At 57.1% G+C, this 23534-nt stretch overlaps 1 protein-coding gene across 4 annotated transcripts; it reads right to left on the reverse strand.

The window, feature by feature from the left end:
- Positions 1 to 7753: 7753 nt before the first annotated feature.
- Positions 7754 to 22775, reverse strand: KLHDC8A (kelch domain containing 8A). 4 transcript variants are annotated; one of them, XM_035347040.1, is made up of 7 exons: positions 22755 to 22775; positions 12869 to 12935; positions 12275 to 12691; positions 10921 to 11085; positions 9612 to 9827; positions 9121 to 9222; positions 7754 to 8968 (listed from the first exon to the last, which is right to left on the reverse strand). In XM_035347040.1, exons 3-7 carry the CDS (start codon positions 12648 to 12650, stop codon positions 8775 to 8777), a joined length of 1053 nt encoding a protein of 350 aa, XP_035202931.1. In that variant the 5' UTR covers positions 12651 to 12691; positions 12869 to 12935; positions 22755 to 22775; the 3' UTR covers positions 7754 to 8774. The 4 variants fall into 4 exon arrangements, with proteins under 4 accessions (XP_035202931.1, XP_035202928.1, XP_035202929.1 ...); XM_035347037.1 differs by lacking the exon at positions 22755 to 22775 and adding an exon at positions 19784 to 20134; XM_035347038.1 differs by lacking the exon at positions 22755 to 22775 and adding an exon at positions 18770 to 19279.
- Positions 22776 to 23534: the final 759 nt, after the last annotated feature.

Below are 23534 nucleotides of genomic sequence, written 5' to 3' on the forward strand. Positions count from 1 at the left end.
CTCAACAGGCTCCAGGTTAGATACCATCAAGGTAGCGTTAGGACACAGAGGTATCTTGTATCTTGTGGCTGTGCGGCTCTGTTCTGCACAAGACTTCGGGGATGACCAAGTTTTTGCAGATTCATTTGGGTCCTGCATCCTCTCCACCGTAAATACCCGTGGGCAAGGCTGGCTTCCTGCTTTACCACCAGTTATCTCCCACAGCACTGGGGTGGGGGGGATGTCCTGAGATACTGAAGCAGGGCTGCACTACTGAATTATTTACTGCGTGGTAACAGGAGCTGCTTTTCAATCTGAAGGTAGCGAGCAGGGCCCATAGGGAAGATAAACAAGGCGTAGAAGAGATTAACTAAACTGCAGTAATTTCAATGTCAAAGTAAACAGATAGGATCCTGTTCAGGCACAGCCCGGAGATTGCAGAAGAGTGGAAGGGGAAGGAGCAGGGCTCCTTGTTGCAGCAGGGCAGGCGATTTCCCTTGGCTGAGATGAAAGCTGCTGTGGCTCCCGGACACGGCCAGCCCACGCCTCTGCCTACGGAGCGATCCCACGGCGGCTGCGGGATCGCTCGGGGTTGAGCCCACCGGCCCAAGAAGCACTCGAGCACGCATTTAGCTTTAAGCACATGTTTATTGCTCTTCTTGATTTATAAGGATGCCTTCCAGAGGCTTTCCCTGTGATGAAAGGAAATGAAGTGTCGGGCTTGCTTCTTGTTCTGTTTCTACCAGAGGAATTCTCTGCGATTTTCTGTGCAGTCACTGACACATAAGCTTAGGTATGCTTTTGTTCCAGACTACCTCAGGAAGCCTTTTTTAATGGAAATGCCAAGGGACACAGATCTAAGTCCGCTGGAATCCACTGATAAGGCTCGTGTATTGCAGTGGTAGTGGTAGTGGTGGTGCTGCTTCCTCAGCCGGGAAACCCACAGAAACCCCCTGCCCCCAGCCGCAGCCATCCTGAAGGTGGTTTCTACAGCAGCAGCCCTTTGCAACCGAGTGTCTGCCAACACCAACGTGAAAGTCAACAGGGGATTTGGCTCTGTGTCAGGGAAACCTCCTCAAAGCTAGTCTGATCAGCCCCTCGCTTTGTAAGGATGGAAGCTTTATTCACCCCCAGCCTCCTATTTTTTATTATTATTATTATTTAATTTTAAATAAATGCTACAGCGTTATCTCTACGCTAAAAGCATCCGTGTCATGGTCCAAACCTGAGGCTCTGCCATTGGGCCTGGTGTACGCAGGCTCTGCTCACCCCTGTGAGCTGCTAAGGGAATCAACGTGCCCCAGAAGATACGCTTGTGGCAGCAAGGTCACCAAAAGGGAAAGGAAGGGTCCTGCCAGGCATTAAAATGCCAAAGATGACAAAGAGGCAAATGATCACCTCTCCTTAGCGGTCTTCCAGGCTGGCAGCATTCCTCACCCTCTGCTGGGTAGTGCTCGGGCAGGTGTGAAAGCCATTCCTCCCCCGAAAACACCGAGGAAGCGGTTTTTGCTCTGATCTTCCCCACTGGGTGCCCCATCCATCATCAGAAGAAGGGAAACGCATTAAGCAGCAATGGGAGCCTTTGGAAAAGTAATTTATGGCCTATCAAACGTAATGATTACAGCACAGGCCACCTCTGCAACCCACATCTTCTGCAGCTGCCTGGGATTAAGGCGGCCTGCAGACACCCTTCAGCCCTCCGCTCGGTGTCAAGCTCAGCTCGTTTTTCCCAGTGATCCCTCCCGATAACCCCTCGGTGGGAAGGGTTTGTGCTCCGGCTGGCTGCTCTTTAGGATCGCTTTGCCCAGCTCCATCAGCCCGATAAGGCTCTCTGCTCGGGCGGCCGGGTCCTGCCACCCCTTCCTTATCACCTCCAGCACGGGCAGGGGGCGGCGAGCGGCCGCGAGCTCTCTGCTGCGGGCAGCCAGCCAGATAAGCAGGCTGCTGCAGCCAGATGGAGCACGACCACAGAAAGCACAGCTTGTGTCTCGTCCAGCTGGACAGGGCAGAGAAAGTGTCTCACTGGGCAGCTCTTCGTGGAGAGGTTTGCCTGGTGAGGAACACCAAGGGACAAAGAGCGAGGCAAAGCCGTGCACAGGGGGGAGCTGGTGTGGGGGCAGGGAGCTGGTGCAGCCACGCCAGGGTCGCGGAGGTGCCTGGACTTGGTTTCCTGCTCGCTCCCCACCAAAGCAGGCCATGGATGGCCACAATGCCTCATTGCCAGGTCTCCTCTGCAGAACGAGTGGCCTGAGGTCAGTCACCCGCTGGTTTCATCGTGGGAATTACAGAGGCCAGGAACCAGCCGCTTCAAAATACAAACTTACCTGCTTTGGGTTTTAATCACATTTTCAGGGGGTGACATGGTTTTGGTTGTTATGTGGTATTTACCCTAGAAATTGCTACAAGTGAGAGATGTACAGTGGTCTGAATTAAGCTTTAATCTAAAAGTTTGTGAATAAAAGCCAAAACGGCAAACCCTGATCAATGCAGCCCCGGTAGTTCAACCACTGCAGCACATCTTAGCCCTGCTGAACCTCCACTTCTGGAAACCCCTGACAAGCAGGGACGAGGGCTGAGCAGCAGCCTGAACACAATTTTCTCCCGTGTTTGTGCCTTTGGAGCAATTCCCCAGGTTTTGCTCTCCTCCTGCAGACATGCGAACAGCTCGCTGTAACACAGTTACTGGGAGTCTGGTGCACGCACCAGCAAGGGCAAGCTCCCCACAGCAAGGAGAGAAAGTATAATCCACAAGATAATTATTTGTATCACAGATTCTTCTATAATACTCCAATTGTACAGGGCCAGGCTGCGCTGCACACCCAAGAACAGCCCTGAAAGGCTGCGGCAGGGATCGCCCGAGCCTGGGCAGCTCACGGGGCTGCAGAAACCCCGGGGGCATTTACAAAAACAACAACAAAAAAGCAAACTCCCCCCCAAACGCTGGAGCCTGAATTTTCAGTGCAGGAAGCAATTGTATTTCACGGTAGTGACTCAATTTCCTTTCCAGCGCGGGCGGATGCCGACGGAGAGGCTTTGTCTGCCTCCAGCCGTCTCAGCAGGGCCGGGAAGGCGACGGGGCCGGGGCAGCGCGGGGCACCACGGTGACAATGACAGATGGCCCCGGTGCCTCCCAGTGCTGCTGCCGCTCCAGCAGCATGGAGGAGCTCTGTTCCTTTCCAAATGAAGAGAAATTCACAGCTGTGTGGTGGCATTCATGCAAACCCTCATACTGGGTCCCCTTTTGGGTAGGGGAGCGAGGGGAGCAGCCACCCCAAGGAGCAGCTCCCGCTGACCACCAGGGCCAGCCGAGCTGCGTGGGGCACTGCTGTGCCTGTTACGGAACTGTGACAAGGTACACGAGCTATTTCTGCTCCGCGACCAGATATATTAGAGGTTGCTTTAAAGAAATTTCCTGTTTATGCAGACAAAGGCTGAGTGGGGACAATGAGCAGTGATGCTGATTGGCAGCAATCAGCGACCAGACCGCTTCGCTGCCGTGCTGGAACAGCCCTCAGCACCGGTGCTGAAAAGCCTGGCTTCCAGCGAGCACGACTTCGAGTACCCGGAGTTCAAACGAGGACACGACAGCGGCCGGCTACATGATTTGCTGAGCCCCGTTAGGAGCTGGAAAATTACAAGGGCTCGGCTGGGTTGCAGACAAGGGCGCACACAGAACCGTGCCGGCTGTGACTGCGGGGGCACGGTGCTGTGCTGCCTGGTGGCTGGGCAGGTCGGGAGGGCTGAAGCAGAGCTTTTTGCAGCTCCCCAGAAGCAGGAGGAGCCATTTGACAAACCTGCTACTGAGCAGTAATAAATGGTGCTACAACGCGTGGTTAAAAGCACTCAGCATACAGATGCATGAGCCAATTTCAATGCAAGTCGCTGTTAGGGGTAATACAGATATTAAAAAAATAAAGATACTGCTGACAATTGCCAATCCGTTCTCAAGACAGTTGACAACCGTTCTCCAAGGCAGGTCAAATTTACCACAAATTCTGGAAAGGAACCTGGGTCGTAACCCAGTTACTTTATATTTGTTTGCACTCTTTCTAAAAGATTCCTTCTGCACCACCATCCACATCAGTTGCACCAGTTTAAAGGCCAATCTCAGCCAACATGCTTTGTCATCAACAGGGTTTCTGTGCTGAAGTCTAAGTGTGCCTGCTCCTGAACTGGCATCCAAATTGGTTCTCGGTGTCAGACAGACATCAGCAACCCTCCCGATACCAGAAGAGCAGGAGCAGCCGTGGATGCTCCCCTGGAATGAAGCACGGAGGAACGAGCACCCGAGGCCGCTGTGCTCTGACCTGCTGAGTGTCTGCTGCTCACCGAGCGGGTGCAACGGGTGAGCTCAGGCAGCTCCTTCCCCGAGATCTGTGCCGGTCACACCTGCAGCTCGGGCAGCAGCACCTGCCGGAGGTGATCAGCAGGTATGTGTGGTGCTGGTGACACGCAGGACAAACCCAACCCCCTGTGCCCTGCACCCCATGGGACTCTGCTGCTGAGCTGCCTGGGAGGACAGAGGGGCTCGTCTCGCCCCCAGCAGCCACCAAAATTCACCCTGGGGCAGCTGGTAATTGCAATTCGAGGCCCCCGGTCTGATCGCTGGGCTTGACCCCCTGGCTGAGGCTTTGCCTTGGCCCTCCAGGCACAATGGGATCCACTGGGTATCGGTGTCAGAGGTGGAAGTGCCAGCATCACCCGCTGAGAAGATGCAACAGGCATCTGGAAAGGACACTCTGCGGCCATCCAAGCTGGAGAGGTTCACTGCAGAGCTCAGGGAGCTGCAGCAGTGGGAGCAAGAGCAGGATTCAGCCATGCAGGCATCAGCACAGTGCAGCAGCATTACGGACTGCCTGCTTGGAGGGCCGGGGAGCAGAATTCAGCCTTGTCCCAGCTATCACAAGATGCTTCGGCTCAGAGGCATTGCCCGTTCATGGGAGCTGGCGCACTGCAGGAGACATTTATCATCCTTTTCACATCGTGTCTCTTGCTAGATCCTTCAGATGTGCTGGATGCCGTTAGCAGGGGTCCCTGCACAGCCCCAGGGGACCGCAGGAGCCACCCCAGCAGCGCAGGGTCCCCGCTGCTGGCTGGGAGGTGCTGGCAGCGCTGGGGCTCAGCCCATGGATGCCATCTGCCGTTCAGACAGCACTCAGAGGAGGAAGGGAAACGGTCCAGCACCGCTCAGCCCGAACACGCATAGCGCTGGCTCCCAGTCAAACCAACCCCACAAACGTCGGGTGCCTCCGATTCACCTCCCTGCTCCCCAGCCTTGGCGCACGGTCACCTCTCCATCACCTGGAGGGCAGGCACGGCTCTGCTTTCAAACAAAAGCAGGTTATCTCCTGCAGCCTCCCCTTTCCCACAGCAGCAGGAGCTGCAGGACTCACGGTGCCGTTGCGAAAACCATCGGGGGAAGAGACGTAATCCTCCCACTCGTGTCTGCCAGCAGGCTGGAAGCAGCGAACGCTGCCGTCGAGCTGCAGCGGTAATGGGAAGGCTTGGAGGATTTCCCCTGCTCCCGGAGGGAATCTCAACCCACGGGAAGGGGCCTGGGATTTCCCAAAGCTGAGAGGAGCCAGGGAAGGGATGCTTGTTCTCGGAGGAGGCTGGCACGAAGGTGGCTGTTGCTGGAGTCCCACGGTGGCTTTAAATAACCCGGTGCTGCCTGACAGCTCACTGCTGACTGCTCGGCAGCCTCAGAGCCTGCCTTGCACAAAGCTGGGTCCCACCATCCCCAGAGCCCTGGGGATGAGCCCCAGGGAAGGCCAGCAGCAGCAGGGGATCCCAGGAGGGGCTGGGGGCAGCAGTGGGGTTGACAGAGCCACTTTTGGGGTGCAATGCAAGTGCTGCAGATGGGCAGGATACTTACCTCCAACTCTGCAATCAGGCACTTTTACTTGGGGTCACTCACACAGCATGCATAGAGGCTGGACCTCAGGCACCAAAAACTGAAGCAGTGGGGCCACACCGAGGTGATGCTGCCCCACAGGCAGAGCACGGGGACAGGTCACCCCAACCTCTCACCCTAGCTTTTGCCACTAATTACGGATCCCTCTCGTCTCACCTCCCTGCTGCCTGGTGCCTCTCCGTGCTCGCCAAGCTGTTTATGGTGTGCTGGCAGACAGCGAGCGGTGCTAGCAAAAGGGGAAAAAAAATCAAGTCGCCAGCTGCAGAGGTCTCTGGGTGGGCGTTAGCTGGAGCTCAGCACAGCGGAGGCGTGTGGGAAGTGTCTGAAGTCTCGGCAGCTCCCTGCCCGGGCACAGCCCATGGGGAAAAAAAGCACCCACGCGGGAGCAGAGCCCTGCAGGGCAACCTGCTGCCGGCCAGAGACAGCCCGGCTCTTGGGATGTGCTTGGGATCGGTTTGGGAACCAGAGCTTGGGCTTCACAACAAGGGAGGCTGCCCTGCACCAGCTCCTTGCTATGCTGCAGCTCGGAGAGCTTCTTCTTCCCTCTCTGAATGCTCGGCACATCTCTGGCTCTGATGACTGCCCGGCTCCCCCCGCCTCGTCCCCAGCCCCTGACATCTCTTCATTAAGTCCTGCAGCGGGTTTATTCCCACGACGCTGCTTTGTCTGCCTCGCTCCACAGCCTTTTTTTTTTTTTTGGGGGGGGGGGGAAGAAAGCGAAGGATCAGCCCCCAGCTGTGCTGCAGCCAGACAAAGGCGCTGCATTCCTCCTCCCCTCGCTCCAGCCTCACAAAGGCACCGGACCCGAGCCCCAGCCAGCGATAACCGGGGCTGGTGCGGGAGCAGGGGAGCACCAGGCTGTGCGGTGTGTGGGAAAGGTCCCCTGAGGACAAAGGAAAAAACTTCGTTACCAGCTAGAGACTCTCTCGGCCGTGCAGAGGCAGCTGAAATGGAGATGTGCTGTGCCGGGAGACGGGGAGGTTGCTCCAGAAAGGGGGAAGGCTCCCTCCCTTCCTCCAAGCCCCCTCCTCCTCCGATTTTCACAGTTTTAGGGATGTTTCGTGGGGTCAGGAGGCAGCACCCCAGGGGTGCACTCACAGGGGTGCTCTGGGCTCCTTCCCAGCCCAGACGGAGCCGCACGTCGGGGCTCAGCTCCCTCGCTGGTGTTTGTGTTTGCAGCTTCCCAGCACCCGGTGCCGACGGGAACGAGGCGGCAGCACCACAGATGGGAACACGACAGGGACGGGGGCAGACGGCGCTATGCTGGTTGTACTTAGGCAGAGACAAGCAGGTGGGATGTAAATAATTAGCGAGCAGGTTGTTCGCTCCAGAGTCGGTGCTGTTCCCCTTTCATCTCTGTGCCGTGGCGCTTGGAGATCAGAGAAGGAGAGGGCTTGGAGCTGACAGCGCCGCGCTTCAAATGCAGCCCTCGCCTCGCCGCTTCCCAGCGGAGCCCAGGAGCCCCAGCACCCACGGCAGGGCCCAAGGGGACAGCAGCTGGGGGACACCGGGGGCACAGACAACCCTGACCCCTGCCCCTGTCCCAGAGGGCTCAGGGCTGGGAGGCAGCCCCGGTGCCACGGCAGCGGCAGCCGCACGGTGTCCCCCGTGCTCTGTGCTGCCTGCAGAGCCTGCGCCGGACAGGGTCACCCCCAGGACCCCCACGGTGCTCCCAGGTCGGGAACCATCCCCAGAGAGGGATGGGGCATGCTGGAAATGGCGAGGGATGCCCAAGCAGGGACGTGTTGCTGACCTCGGCCACAGCTGGCCCCAAATCCCCTTGTGAGCCCTGGTCCCACCTCGTCACCTAATCACAGCAGAGGGTCCTGGCGCAGCCCTTAGCACAGACCGGGCTCATCCGAGAGCTTTTCTGGAGACAGCTTTTAATGAGGCAGCTGCTACAAGCTCAAAGTGTATCCCGGCGGTTCGAGCCCTCCCTCAAACTGCCTGGGAAGGACGAACCCAAAGAGGGAGCGGTGCCTGGGGTCTACTGGCCATGGTGGCTGGGGTCTTTTGTCCTTGCTGCTGGGGCAAGGCTGTCACCAAAGCCACTGCCCAGCCCCGGGGCAGGAGAGAGCTCCAGCTCTAGCAGCCGGGCTCGGTTCTTCTCCTTTCTCTCAGGAGCAAACAGCAGATGCCACATCATGGGAAGAGCTAAAAACCAGGCTGGAACAGAGCAGGTTGAGGCCACCTCTACATGAACCCCGTGCCTGTGCCAAAGGTAAGGGCTAGCCTCTTGCCAAAGCAGTCCTTCGGACATTTCGCCCTCCCAGGAGCACTGGCAGCCCCGTGCTGCGGCTCCTGGCAAAGTGACAGGGAAATGCTACAGGTGTGCAGGGAAAGCCTTGCTACGAAGGCAAAAGAACGATCTCCTCAGCCTGGCTGCAGGTCCAGGGTTTTCCTTGCTGAGAGCCAAGGGGATCTGTGCAGGGAAGCACGCGTAGGCCCCAGGGTGCTCCGAGGGCATCGCGTCCCTTCTCCCTGAACCGCCGCGGACCTGGCTGGGTTCTCCTAACCCCCAGACACGTCACCTTTGTGGTGGGTCGGGGTGGCAGCGGGGAGATGCTTGCCCAGAGTCCTTCCTGCTGGGAGGAGACACGGCGCACGCCAGCTCTGCGAGCAGTCCCTGCACCTGGGTTTCCCCACGGGGCTCAGCAGCTGACCACGGGGGGACCCCTGGCCAAAATACATCTCCTTCCCTCTGCAGGGCCCAAACAGCAGCACCCAGGAGGGATGGGAGCAGCAGCAAGGCTGGTGTCAGCCTCCAGCAGGCAGAGCCAGGCTCCCAGGGTGGCTCGGGCGATGCTCGCACAGCTCAGGACCACCAGGAGCTGGCCCAGCACCAGCAGGGAGCGGGGTCCCCCCCAGGGGCTGGGGTCTGTTAGGAATCGGAGACGCAGAGGGCTTCCACCGCGCTGCTCAGCCCCTGGCTCACCCCGCCGACTGCCAGCAGGCAGTTCCTGACCACGATGCTGGAGCAGGCGCAGCGCGGGGTGGGCATCGGGGGCAGGCTCTCCCACTTGTTCTTCTCAGGGTGGAAGGCCTCCGCCGACTCCAGGACGGTCGGCTGGTTCCCTGGGGACACAAAGCGAGGTGGGAAGCACCGGCCAGCATCCCTCATCTGTACCCTGAAGCCCGTCCCCTTATGGGGTCCTTTTCCCCTGCTCCCCGCTCTGTAACGACACCCCCTGACCCCCCAAGTGTCACCGCTGTCCCCAGCGCCTCACCTAGCCCCCCAGCCACGACGACTCTGCCTTTCAGGTAGCCGGCCACGAAGTCTGCTCGCCTTTTCTTCAGGTAGAAGGAGCGCTCCATCTTCATCCAGCCGCCTGGCAGGGACAGGACAGACGGGCATGGCAGCGGCACTCATCCTCGGGAAGCCCCTGCCTCCCAGGCCTCCCACCTGCCTGTGGATGTGCAGTTGCACCTCGGGGTAACAAAAACCCGTGACAGGGTAGCCAGCTTCCTCACCACCTTTTCAAGGAGGGAGCTGCCAAACCCAGCAGCTGCTGAACCCTCTGGCCCATGTTTTTTTCCCTTTCTTCCTTCTCTTGTTATCCCTGACTGCAGACCTCACTGCAGACCAGGTTCAATGCCCCCAGCACTCAGCAGATGAGAGGTTCTGCAGAGCCTCCCAGCCCCAAACCCCTACCCCTGCAGAGCCCACGGGTGCATCCCCCCCTCCCACCCACCCGGGACGGAGCTGGGACAGCCCCACCTTGCTCGATGTCAAACACGTCCACGGTCCTCATGAACTTGGGCTGCCGGTAGAGCCGGCCCTGCCGCAGGCCCCCAAGGCTGAAGAGTTTGTCCTCCGTGGGCACGAAGCTGGAGAAGGCCCTTTTGTTGGGGATGTTGGGAAACTTGGTCCACGATCGGGTCTCGGTGTCGAACACCTCGAAGGCGTTGATGGCGTACTTGGACTGCCTCCCGCCTGGGTAAGGGGATGGGAAGAAAAGGGATGAAAGGAATGGGAAGAAAGGAAGGGATGGATGGTTTGGCCAATGGCACCAGCAGGACCCCAGGAACATCCCCGGGGCAGGCTGAGAGCAAGCGAGCTGCCAGCCGATGCCATCCTCACGTCCTAAGTCACCTGGAATGAGGGCTGCTGAGCCTGGCACCTTGTCCCCCTCGCGTTCCCCCTCTTTGCGCGGCAGCTTGATGAAATTAAAGCACTTCATTTCCCCGTGCGTCACACCCTCCGCTTCCCCCCGTGCCAGCAGCTGCGGGTAGGGAGCGCAGGAAGGTGTTTAGTATGCACCCGTTTAATCAAGACACACGCGGCAGAGAAGGGCTCGGCGCTCGGGGAGCCTTTGCAATTCAGATGAGTTCAGCGCCGGTGCAAGCCAGCGAGCCCCAGCTTCGCTCCCAACGGAGCAGGAGAGCCAAGGCAGCTGCTACCACGGCCGCCGAGGACCTGCTTTATTCTCCCAGAGATCAGAGGCAAAGGAGAGCAGCTGCTCTCCGCTTGGATGTTCCCCGTGCCTCTGAAAGCAGAGCCCGTGCTCGCTGCTGGGCCCCCAGACTGTTTGCTAGCAGCAAACAAACTGCAAAATAGATCAAAAGAGCCTTTTTCTGGTAGCACCCTAAAGACAGCCGGTGCTATCTGGTGGTTTGAGCCGTTGGGGCTCCAGGGTTGATCCCAGCTTTGTGCGCTTGGCTGTGAGCTAATGGCAACACTCCCCTGCCGTGGTTCCCCTTTCTGTAAGGCTAAGGAAAATTGCTCCCTGTAACGGGCTCGGTCCGGCATTCCCCAGCGACAGTGGGACCTTCCTGTCAAAGGCTGACTCTTTGGAAGGCGAGCAGTTCTCGGATGGTGTAACGTGGACAGAAGTGGTTTCACTCAGGAGCTGGGGCCCAGGACTGCAAACCGAGCAGGCAAACAAAGGGGGCATTGGCCTGGCACCGAGCTGCCGTGGGATCTCGGAGCTCCTGGGGCAGTCAAAGGCTGATGGGCTCTCTCCGGTGCTTGCTGTGGAGGTGTGAACACAAGTCCCAAGCCCACGCCAGCCCCACGTAGCTCTTACCCAGCACGTAGATCTTGGTGCCTCGCAGGAAGGAGGTGGCCGCGTACCTGGGTGTGGGCATGGCCGCCAGCGACACCCAGATGTCCTTGAGCATGTCGTAGTGCTGCAGGTAGTTGTGCGGCCGCAGGTCACAGCCCATCCCTCCGGCCGCATACACTCTGTAGTCTGGACAGGGCCAAGAAGTTAAAACAAAACACAAAATTATTATATTGGCTGAAACAACCCCGTGCAGGAATGTACACATCATCACACGCACAGCACCCGCATTATCTCCTCCGGCAAGCACGGCACCCTACCAGGTTCAGGAGATAGCAACAGTGGCCCTACAGCAAAGCAGCTGGAAAAGCAGAGACCCGGCCGCACGGCTGAAGGATGTGGGGAGCTATTTCTGCTCCCAGCCCCGCACACTGGATTGGCCCTGCCACATCGGTCAATAGGCAAGCTCAGAGAGAAAATCATCTCCAAGATGGTAAATATTGTTTTTAAACATTCTTTGACAGCAGCTTTTAAAGTTGCTTAGGCAAACAAACAGAGCAGCTTGCAAAGAGGCTGCCTGGAGATGGGGCTGGTGACCCAGGAGCGCCGGGAAGCTGCCTGGCCTCAAAGCACGGCACAAGGCGCTAAAGGAAATCAATGCTCCACATCTCTGCTTATAAATTAAAAAAAAAATGAGATGGGCTGATAAAGGCAGAGCCCTGCAGGCATTTAGCAGCACGTGTTTAAGGCCGTGGTTAAGCTCACGGAGGGGAGCTGGGCAGGAGCCCCCCACGAGGCCAGGTGCTTCCCTTTCTTGTGCAGTGGTCTGAGCCCACCGCTACGAAGCTGGCCCCTCTGCCTGGTTCTGGGCTTGGACCAGAGACGTGTCCTCAGGTCAAAGCTGGTCTACGGCTCAGAGACCTGCCCCTCTCCAGCTCCACGGCTCAGCCAGGGGCTCTCCCAGCTCTGTGCAACCCCTCAGCTCCCCCTCAGTCTGGGTTTGGGGCAGAACTAGACCTGAACTGGCTGCAAAGCCCTGGAGGAGTTCCGCTCCTGACCCTGGAACTTGGACCTGCCAGAAATACAGCCCGCTACCTGCCAGAAATACAGCCAGACACCAGCACTCGTGGCTCTGGGGCAGAGCAGAGCACCACCTTTGGCACCAAGAGCAGCCTGCTGTCTTTAGCAGTCAGGATGTAATATATGGTCTCAACCTCTACAAGCACAGAAAAGGCTTTGGGGAACAAGACAACCCTGTGGCGTTGCCCAGAGAGCTTTTTGGCCTGGTGCAAGGAGGGATGCTGACCCTCCCCATCCTCTCGCCCAGCAGCCAACCCCCCTGCCTGGAAGGACGCAGCCAGAACCAAACCCTCCTTGCCTTTTGCTGTCACCGAGATGCCCATGGCTGCTTCCCTCAGCGAGTTCCTCTTCTTCCACTTGCCCTCATCCACGTTGTACATCTCCACTATCTTCAGCGGTGTCTGGTTCACGCCGACCCCCCCTATCACCATGATCCGCTTGCCCAAGGTGGCCACCGCCACCCCGGCCCTGGCCGTGGGCATGGGGGGCAGCGCCGTCCACTGGTCGGCCTCGGGGGAGTAGACCTCGAAGCAGTCCATGGGGACGCCGTTGTCATCGCAGCCCCCGATGGCAAACACCTGCCCGCCAGCCTCCACCAGGGTGGAGTAGACCCTGCGGCTGGGCAGCGGGGCGAGGGTTTTCCACTGGAAATCTCTGCTGTTGGCGACCTCCATGGCGGCAGCATCAGTTCCCTGCCTGCGGAGAGGTGCCTAGGCTGTAAAACGGAGCAGAGAGGTGCAGAAGCATGAAGAGTGGTCACCGTCCTTCCCCTGACAGAGATGCAGGCAGCCAGGAGCAGAGCAGAGCTCCCCATAGCACCGCATCTGCACCAGCAGCCACCAGCAGCCACCAACCCATCCATCCCCCGGCACGGTGCGGCACCCAGCGGTACCTTTCAGTGCGTCTCCATTAATCCTGCAGCTCCTGACCTGCCTCAGCAGCTCACGCAGAGAACGATCCTAAAAATAAAACAAAACAAAAGGGAAAAAAAAAAGGCAAGGGAGGTTGGAGTCAGTTTGTGATCCTGCTTCCTGAGCATCCCCGCCCCCAAGCGACGCTCAAGCGAGGAGGCTGCAAGCTGCCTGCTCACTTCCCCGGCTGCCTTTCTGCATGCTCGGGAACTTTTCCTTAAGTCCTCCTTCTCTGACCTGATTTCTCCTCCTGACCCTTGGCTACGTCTGCCCACACACGCTGGGACACCCTGCTCCCACCCCCCCAGCTGCAAAAGGCGACCACCAGCGCTGCCCCCCCCGTCCCAACCCATGGGCTGCTGCTGTGCTCCGAGGGTCCTGCCAGCAGCCCCTGGGCAGAGGCACCAGCTCTGGCTGCACACCTTTCATTTTCTCCCTCTCCTCCCTTGGAACGGCCGTTAAGCGATGCAGACGAGATTAATTAGTGCAGGAAGGCAGAGAGAGGGCAAACGGGAGGGAACAAAGGCAGCTGCTCGCTCGCGCGGCGCAGCAGAAGGTGCATCCTGCACCGAGCATCTCCAGCACCGAGCATCTCCACCTTGGTTGTGTAACCAGCTTGGGCTAGCAGTTGCCCTTCAGACACAGGAGGGGTTGTGTTTACCCTGTTTTAACCTCTCCTGGCACGCACATCTGGGGACAGGAGAGCAGGGTAGGAGGTTGCTGACACCGAAGGCACGCTCCTGGCCGGGCGTTTAGCGGTGCAGGACACCCTCCTCTTCCGAGCATCCTTCCCCAGCACATCACAGCCCGGACCCCTCCCCGCACTGCTCTGCTCTAGGATGGTGCCGTTCCCTCTTGGTCCCCTTTGCAGACCCCTGAGACTTTCCCCGAGGATGCTGCGGCCCCGCAGAGCCCACCCCTGCTGACAGGAGCTGCCGGGTGGTGGAGCAGGGCTGGCTGCCCCCGTTTCTGCAGCCTGGGGTCTGAAAGCCCCTGGAGCTGACGTTCACTCCCGGACCACTTCTCTGCCTCCTGGCTGACAGCCAGCAGATCTGCTGGGGGGGGGGGGGATTTCTTATTTATTCTGACACGGCACGGTGGATGGGCTACAAAGCGACCAGACCCATCTCCTACTGCTTCATTTAGACCCGAGAGGACACGTGTGGGCCTCCAGCCCTGTAACCTGCCTGCCCTGGGACCATGTCGTGGCCACCCAGCACCTCGCCTTGCTGCTCAGCTTCCTCCTGCAGCCCCGGCCACGGCTCCCGTCCAACAGCCAGAGCCTGTAGCATAGCAACAGCCACCTACAGCCGCCCTTCACCACCATTTCGGGTGAGTCAGTGGGGATCTGGGTTCTTCGGGGGACCACAGCACCCAACGCCGAGGCAGATCTCCCTGCAGGGATGGGACCCTGCCTCCCCCGGCGTGCAGCACGCTGTGGTCACCGCGTCTTCCTGCTACAGATCCGCGCCTGCTGCGCCCAGCAGCCAAGCAGGGAGGTGGACGTGGCCCTCGGGTTACCTCAGGCATCACCACAAGCTCCTCACCGCCTGCTCTGCCTCGGGGCACGGCCCGCAGGGAGCATCTGACGGTGACATCAGCCTCCACGGTCTTGTTAGTTCCCCGATCTTCCCTCAAAAGTGCGAATTAGAGGACAGTGACGGGAAAGGATCAGCAAAGCATGTCTCAGACAACTGGATGGAGATCCATCAAAAACACTTACCAGCCTGAGCTGGCACAAAACCCCATCAATTTAAGCGGGGCTGATGGAGGGATTCCTGTTTATTTGAACTTATTCTCCCAAATAAATTTCACTAGCCAGCTGAGCGTTATGTATTGCACAAAGAATTTGGCTCATAACACACAAACACTTCTTGGGATGCGAGCCCCCAGCAGCAGGACCCGGCGCAGGCACATGCGCACATCCCCGGCACCGCGGGGGCCACGGTACAAAGGAACACAAAGCAACAATAAAGAGCAGCAGCGAGTCACGCCGCGCTTTGCATCTTCCCAGCAGCCGAAGAGAAAGGGGCAAGCAGCAGATGAGAGCAGCAGCTGTTGTCCTCCATCTCGGCAGCACCTTGTCCTCTGATGTGCAGCGCTGCCCGCAACCGCAAGCTCAGGGATTTTTTGCCCTGGCAGTTTAAGCAGCTCCGGACCGTGGCTTTCATGAATAATTCATTTTTTCTCTCCAGGTGAATTTTCATGCATTGCCGTGGACAAATTCAGCATGGTCCAGCAAATTAGAAAAGCAGAGCCAGCTCCTATTTCCAGGAGCACGACAGATTTGCATTCTGACCTCCAATAACTCATTCTCCCGCCCTGTCCCTCAATTTCTTCAACTATAAAGTGCAGTCCTGGGATGAAACACGTCACTCAAACGCCTGACAAAAGCAGAACCTCACTGCTGCTGCCAGACAGTTTCTCTGCTGTCATTAAGGATATCCAAATCTCGAGCATAATTTTCTAACTGGCCCTTTTTAGCAAGGCATTGCCTAAAAAAATCTTTTTCAGCATATTAGCACACAAAGACCAGGAGTTAGATTCAAAGACTTGGAGGCGGGTGAGCATTTCCATTGGGTTCCCTGTGAGAAAAGGCAGAGCAAAGACCTGCAAATTCAACCCAGCTGCGGTCCCAGGCAGCTGGAACCGGGGCACCCGGAGAGCCACCGCGCTTAGCAGTGCCAGTGCAAAGCCCTGCCTGAATCCAGCTGACTTGCAATAAGGGTTCTCTATTCTTTCATGCTCTTAAAAGAAAATCGAGGTCAGTCTGAAGCACTACACCCACACCCTTTGTCTCCAGCTGCCCAGCATCACCCGATGCCTCACTAGAAAGCATCACTGGTGCCGTGCCGTGGGAGCTGGGACCTGCCAAAATGTGCTGACCGAACACCCAGCACGCCCCAGCCATGTTCTCCTCCAGGGCAGAGGGAATTATCACTTAATTATACCAAACAAATCAGAGGCATTAACGTGTTTTTCCTAAATGGCTACATTAGAATCCAAATGAATGGTAATTGCTTTCCTATCAGAGGAGATGGCAGACGGAGCTGAGCCCCCACCAGGGCCTGCTTTAGTGGCATTTATTACCTCCAACGATTTGTGATTTAGAGACAAGAGGCTGTGCTGAATGCGCTGAAGTGATGAGCTGCCCCAACAGGGCAAATCTTGTCGCTGAACACATCACTGCTGCCTCTGGCTCTCTCCCCTGTATCATCTCCCCGGGACTCAGAAGCTTTTATGCTCCAGGTTTGGATTTCCTCAGCTGGGGAGGGCGAGCACCAGGCCCAGCTGGAGCTGAAATCCCCACCCGGCATCCAACAGGCTTTTCTTCAGGGTGATACCCTCCCCTGAATATTGCACTGCAACTCGCTGCGTAAGCACAGGGTGAAAAGGCGGCCTATTTACAGCTCTCCAAATTGAAGGAAGTGCAAAAAGGCCCCGGAGCCACTCCCAAACGTTCTATTTTTAATGCTCTCGCAGAGGATAGGCACCCTCAGACATCATCGCGCGCTCCCCACGCCACACAGGCACATACCCTCCACCCAGGGTGGAACAGACTGAGACCCCCGACCTTACGCAGCCCCCAAGCAGACAGGACCCACTATTTACTGATCCATCGTGATGCCAGCCCAACCTGCTCTGAAGAACCTCCAGCCCCTGCACAGCCCCAGGAGCAGCCCTCTGCTGTGCCTGCTCCATTCCCCACCACTGCTCCCCCCCTTTCGGGGATGCCAGAGATCCAGGTGACCACCACAAACAACCTTGGCATCCTTTTACGGCCACGCTCGGGTCTCAGCTCCGCTGCCATCAGCACCGACCCCCAATTTCTGCTGCTGGACCTGGCGACCCGTCAAACCCAGGGCCCCTCCACAGCCCGCAGGAGCCGTGCTCCCAGAGCATCGCCGCTCCCCGCACCGCCTCCACCTGCCAAACACCCACGTGCTCCTCGCTGTCACCACGAGCAGGTTAAAACAAAGATGCAGACAGGGAAAGCTATCAGAGAGATTGCTCCCTACTGAGAAAAAGCTCTCGTACTCACCCAGCTGCCATGCCAGAAAAGCCCTGGGCAGTCCTGCAGCGTGCCAGCCAGCGTGAGAAAAGGAAGGGGCTGCAGAGCTCGGCTGAAACCAGCCTGTCTGCCAGCCCCCCAGCCCCTGCGGGGATTATTCTCAATGCACGGGGGACTGGCGTCACAGGAGAGGCAGGAACAGGGGCAACAATGAGCTGGAAATAGCACGCGAGCACCGGGAAGGAATCACAGCTCCTGCTCCTCAGCACCACGCAGGAGTCAGCAGCTCCAGTTCAGCGCTGCCTTGGCTGCCTGCACTCTATTAAATAAAGAGCAGGGAGAGATGACACAGCACAGGCTGCGATGAAGACAGGGAGAAGGAGATGATTCAGGGCAGGGAACCCATTCCTGACCCAAGGAATAGTTACGGTGCAAGGCCAGGAGCAGGCAGGAGGGGGGGCACAGAGGAGGAGGCCGGTGGAGATCCCCCAGAGCTTCCCCAGCTGCCGGACTGGGACGGGGCAGCTGCCAGCCCTGGTACCCCATGCCCCTGCTCCCTGCTCTCCCAGCCCCACATCCAGGCGTTGGCAATATTCGGCTGCTTTCCTGCTGCTGCTCTGGGCACAGCACCCAAGGCACAGCTCGGGGCAGGAACGTCTCAATTCGGATGGGAGCAGGGAGTTTGTCAAGAGGTGAAAACCAGCAGACGATGAGAACAGAGGGGAAATGCAGCGGGGATTTCCTCGGTGCTGTTTCCACCCACCCTGGAAGACAGCAGGACGCAGTGCAACTCGAACAAAGGCAACATGGAAAAGTTTCAGATGTGGGAGCAGCACGTAAACCTGGCCGTTAATCACTGTAATTGGAGTGAGCTGCTTTTCCTCTAGAAGCACATAAATGTCACGGTGTAATCGCCCTCTGCACTGGCAGATAAACATCAGCACTGCGGGAGGAGGCCCCGTCCCTGCAGGCTCAGTGCAGCCTTTGCTGTACAAAATGCCTCCTTGCTCCAGCAGAGACAGGAAACACAACCTTCATGGGGTCGGATGTCCCAGGAAGCTCCAGGGCCACGTTTCCCACTCTCAGCACCCAGACAAGAGCCCTGAACACCCCCTTCCCCTTCCTTCACCCCTGCACCTGATCGCGATCAGGTTCACAGCAGCCCAGCACCCCGAAAACCCTTCCTACAACTGTCCGGAGAGCTCAGCACCCACGCAGGCACGGCCCTCATCAAGTCCTCACTGGTTATTCACGTCCCTGAATGGGACCAGGGCCTTTGGAAGAGTCTGGCTCCTTTGTCCCTCCAGCCTGGGAGAAGCCCGAGTTTCCCACCCCAAACCCTCACCCTCCCGCGTAGTCCCACAGAAGCAACCTGCTCTTCCCCGCTGTGGTCACCCGGTGCTGTGTGACCCAGCCTGGTGCCATTCCTTGGTGACACAGAACTGCACAGACGGCCTTTCATAAGCTTTGACAGTTCTATTACAGCCCTAGCCCACAAGGTCAGGCGTTACCAGGTCTGGGTTTTCAAATGACTACAACTTTTAAGAAAAAAAAAAAGACTTCTAAAAGCACCGCAGCAAACCAAGGACTCTGGGGCTGCCTTTACTCCTTCCTTGCTCAGACCCCGGCAGCTGAGGTTTTAAACAGAACATGCATGAAATTCGCAGCCTGGTATTTCTGACCTCTCCTCACACTGAATCAAGTTTCCTTTCCATAGTAACAGCTACCCAGCAAAATAACAACCAAAAAAACCCATCGGGTCCCTGTCTTTGCAAATTACCCAGCTGGAAAAAAAAAAAAAAAAAAGACTTTAGCTTAGTTTCAAGGAGAGAGCAAAAGCACAGCAATTATGAATGAGAATTAACGGTACCTTTATGGCCAGCAAAGAAAAAGCAGCAGCACTCACAGCAGCTTGTTTCATCCCCTCTGTTTCTGAGCATCTCCTTGCAGACAGACGTGCGTGCCGCCGGAGCTGCGAACAACCTGACCCCCCTGGCTTCACCCCTTCCCCCAGCAGCAGTCCCTCGGGATCGTTTTCAGCCTCATCATGCTGAACGCAATTTCCTGAGGTCGGTAATAGGAAGGTAGAGAGGTTATGGAAGGAAATATTCCACAGCTAACAGCCCGGCGACCGTAAATCGGAGGGATGCCAGAAGCTTTAGCTCGCTATGGGACGGGGAGAGAAGATGTTTCATTTTCTGTCACTTGTTAGCAAAGGGAAGGCATGCAGAGCATCCTTTTTTTTTTTTTTTTTTTTTTTCCTTCCTGAGAGGGAAAAAGGATACGATTTGTTTGCATTACATTTTGTCTTGAGAGAGGGAGTTGCGATTTCACCAGGAGAAAACAAAAATCTGCCAGCTGCCCCTGGGCGTCCTGCTCCCCGCTGCGTCCTGCGTCCCCTCCCCTCACCCCCAGACGCTGTCGGTGCTCTGCAAGAAAAGCTTCTCCTTTCCATGGGTCAAACACCCCAGATCTTTCCCCAGCCCCGCAGCCCCTCCGGTTGTTTGTACATCTCCCGTTACTCTGAATTTAGGCTGCATCCCTCCGGAGGGAATGCCAAGAGCTGGGGGCAGCCCTCGGCGGGGGCAGCTCTGCGCACCCAGCTCTGCCAGCTGCCGCGGCTCCCAGGGCCTGGCCTGGGAAAGAGGCAGAAAATATCCTACCAGGGGACGAGTGGGAAAACAAAGCAAACAAACGGGGAAAAATCAGCCTCCTTAAAACCACTTTTTAGGGAGAAAACACGAAGTCAAAGCTTCCTTTCTGGTTGCACAGGAAAAGCCTGGTTTTGTGCTCGGTGCGATCTGCTCTGCCCCACGAGCCCCCCCAGCACCCCGCTGCCCTCCAGCAGGAACCCCCACCCCCACCCCCAAGATGCCCTACTTACAGCTGGGGACCACGGTGCTGAGCCTGGGTGCAGCGCGGGGCTCTCCTAAAAACGTTTTTCAACTCCAAGGCAGGGAAGCCCCGATCCTCAGCGCCTCCTCCCGCCTGCATCCATCCCTCTCCTTCCCCGCAGCCCTCGCTCAGGGGAAGGAGGACGCCGGCAGGAGCAGGGGAGGCTGCGTGGGAGGGCAGCGAGGAAAGCAGCAGAAATCCCTCGGCCCTACTCGCCTGCCTCCAGGAGACGCAGGACGAGCGGGGCGAGAGTTTTCCCCATCTGGTGCGGCGGCCGGGATCTTCCTCGGTGTCTGCAGCTGGGGGTGTGCGTGCGTGCGTGTGTACACACTGGATTACCAGCCCCATACTTAAGCCTTTTATGGCTCCCCACGCTCGCAGGCTTGTTACAGGATGTTCTGTAACAGCGGCTCCCCCCTGCCCGCCCTGCTGCGAAAACAAAGCTACCAGAAACTGGAGGGACGGGGAAAAATGAGGGAGAAGGGAGCAGTGGAAGTGCTGCAGCGGGACCAGGCTGGACCATGCCCCGGGGGGGCTGCCCCAGAGCCCCCTGCTCCAGGCTGCAGGGCTGGGGACATGGTGCTGAGGGGCCTGGTGCTGCTGCTTGGGGCTGGGGAGCTGAGCCCCTGCTATGGGCACCCACCCTGCCAGCCCCAGCAGGGAGGGACAGGCAGCAGCCACAGCAGAGCTTCTGCTCACCGAATTAAGGCTCGAGGTGTCCAGAAATGAGAACAATCCAAGATGGGATTAGGGATGTTGGGAGCTCTGGGCCCCAGCCCTCTCCAAAGCAGAAGCTTCCCAGCCTGCTGACATCCAGGGCTTTTCTTTTCCTGACCTGTTTCTCTGTTTTTCTCCTGAAGGTGATGCAGAATAACTTCGAATCCAGAGAAACCATTTCTGAGCATAAGTCAATGGAGAAAGATCCTTTCAGCGCATTTTCTGCCAAGTTCTAAAGCTCCTTCCCAGAGGGGCATTTGCAGCTCAGCCCAGCAGATGCTCCCAAGTCTTCAGGACCCTCTGTCAGCTCTGAAAGCCCTCGGCATCCTCGGGACACTGCACTCGTGCGGCCTTCATACGGTGCTGACTGCCCGAGCCCACCCTGCAGAGCTGGAGGAGTCCCAGGTGGTCATTGCAGAGGGGCTCTCTCCGTGTGGCCACAGGGGGTGACAGTCCCCAGGGGTGGCCACAAGAGGCTCCAGGTTCAGCTCTGGCTTTCAAACCCCTCGGTGCTGCCCCAAGGCCAGCCTGCATCGAGCCAGCCAAGGTTTGCTCTTGCTGATAGCTCGTGCTGGTCCAGATAAGAAACTATTTTAAAGCAGCTCTAGCCATAAAATAAGAGAAATGAGGAAATCAACAAGAAGTTGAGTCAAACGACTACATAAAAGCAAATTCTCATCCCCTACCAGCTATTTTAATCTCCCGTTAGCTTTCCGGTGGGAGGATTCAATTTACATTTAAATAAAAACCTCAAGCACAGGGCCCATCTAACACGAAGATGTTCATTACAAAGGCATTTACCTCTTAAGAAATTTTAAAAGACCTCATTGAAGTGGATTTTAACAGGGGGGCTATTAGCAGTCTGGCATTATTGGACAGTTAGTATTTGCAACTTGTTATTATTATTTACCAGACTGCTCACAGATCAGGCCAGGCAGCTCTGAGCGAAGGTCTCCAGCGAGTTTCCAAGCTGCCCTGCTTACAACCAGAGGTAAGAGCCAGCACAAAAGGTCTTCTCAAGCCACCGAAATCCCAGCTGCAGAACATTTCACAGCTGTGAGGAGGCACAAGGAAGGAAAGGAGAGGCCCCTGGTTGCTGGCTGAACAAGTAAATGGAAAGGGCAAATGGAAACCAAAGCTTGTGTTTTGGTTGAAACCACTCAGAGTTTTGTTAGGGCAAAAAAAGAAACCCTTCTGAACCAGCCCACATGCTCTCAGCAGCAAAGATGAGCAGGGCCTTTCTGCCTGTGCAGCACTGAGCAAATGAGGTCCCGACCCAGGGCTGGCAGTGCAAGCCCCCTCTCACCAGCCAGTTTTATTTTTTTCCTCCTTCCCCAGCTACCATCCAGTTGATACAGGCATTTCCACAAAGCGAATGTTTTCATTTTGAAATGCACAGTGCAAGCTGGCAAGATGCTAACTTATAAAGGCTTGGGTGTAGTCACAAGTAGTGCAAGTCTCAAACTTGCCACCAGGAGAAAGCCTTCCCTTGTGGAAAAGGCATTTTCACAAGGACACGAAAATAACCAGAAAGTAATTCCAGCCAAGAGCAGCACCCAGGGGCTGGGCTCAGCACCACTCAGGGAGCAGCAGGCAGCTGGTCCCAGGGCACAGCTGAGCAGGGACAAGCTGCGAGACCCGGTGGGGGCTGCAGCTGCCCCTCGCAGCCGCACCGCGCACCGCTCGCCCTCTTCAAGCTGAGGGCTTTACAAACCCCACTGAAACGTAACATCAGCCTGGTTTCTCAAACCATTTGGGAGCTGGGGGAGCTCCTGCTTTGGGGGCTGGGCTCCAAAGAGAGCCTTGGCTCAGGACACGGGGATTTGTCCCAGGTGTTTTTGTTTTTTTTATTTGTTGGTGTTCTGTTTTACACGGCTGTTTGATCTTGAGCCCTTAGCTCCTTTTTTCCTCCCTTCTTCCCATCTCCTGTTCCTCCTGTTGCTCTGTGTCATGGGGGGCTGCCCCATCCCCTTGCAGGGCATCCCACAGGTGAGGCTTTCAGGTGTTTGCAGCGAGGTGAGCGACTGCAGGAGGACAGGGAGGGTTCAGCCAGGCAGCCTTGCCCTTCCTTGGCCTCTCAGTCCTACATACATAACGCTAACAACTTATTAATCCAAACACCGTTTCATCTTCATAAGCATCTAATTCCTTGAGTTAAAACCAAAACAAAGTAAACCCCAAAGACTCCTTGGTGACCTTTCACTTGCCACAGTCGGGTCTGAGATCGATCCAAGCAGACTTACCTCCCCGCGGTGAGCGCTCCGCACCACAGCAGCACCTGCAAAAGGCAAGGGAAAGGAGATGAGAGATGAAGGCAGGGGAAGAAGGCGGGTTTGAACCGGACAAAATCATTGAGGCAGGGGCAGCAGCTTGGCCACGAAGCCCCAGATGCTCGTACCCCGACTGCTGCCTTGCCTGGTGGATGAGCCAGACCTGACAGGCTGGAAAATAACCGTGTGTGTCTGCAGGACGGAGCCTGCGTGCCGCGCCATGCCGCCCCAGCCTCCCTACAAAGGCAGGCCTTTGCCCAGCAGATGCTTTCTGAACGGTGAAAATTGCACGGCTTTGTGCCAATCAGGACACCTCGAGGAACCCGTAGGATGGAGGCAGACCAGGGAAACTCCAGATTTGTGCTGCAGAAAGGGAGAGGAAACTTAACCGGGCTGCTTGGGAAATGATAAAGGTGGTGTCAGCAGTAAAGGAAGAGAAATAGTCCTGAAAACCTGTAGCGGTTTCCTACAACTCAACATCTGTTTCCATGGGAACAGTAGGAGAGTTGCTGGAATTCCTGCAAGTTACACAAATGAGCCAAACAGCGACGTTTTATTTTCCTCTTTCTTACCTGCATCGCTTTGGGTTGAGCCTGCTCAGTCCAACGAGCGCGCCTGCCAGGACCACTTCCCAGCAGGTCTGGGAAAGGTGTGTTCAGCTGCAGCAAGCAGGCCAGGAGAGGAAAATAAAAACCAACAGGAAAAACACAGCCAAAAAACACCCCCATAAAGAGAAAAGCCTTCTTTCAGAAG

Source organism: Oxyura jamaicensis, chromosome 26, assembly GCF_011077185.1.
Source record: "Oxyura jamaicensis isolate SHBP4307 breed ruddy duck chromosome 26, BPBGC_Ojam_1.0, whole genome shotgun sequence".
In the NCBI taxonomy this organism is placed as follows: domain Eukaryota; kingdom Metazoa; phylum Chordata; class Aves; order Anseriformes; family Anatidae; genus Oxyura; species Oxyura jamaicensis.

Excerpts from the sequence above, each read along its gene's own strand:
- KLHDC8A (XM_035347040.1), bottom strand. The coding sequence starts at position 12,650 with ATGGAGGTCGCCAACAGCAGAGATTTCCAGTGGAAAACCCTCGCCCCG. Across the intron at positions 9,223-9,611 it reads CGTGTTTGACATCGAGCAAG|GCGGCTGGATGAAGATGGAG; the intron begins GTGGGGCTGTCC and ends TGTCCCTGCCAG. Across the intron at positions 8,969-9,120 it reads CGTCGTGGCTGGGGGGCTAG|GGAACCAGCCGACCGTCCTG; the intron begins GTGAGGCGCTGG and ends TTGTGTCCCCAG.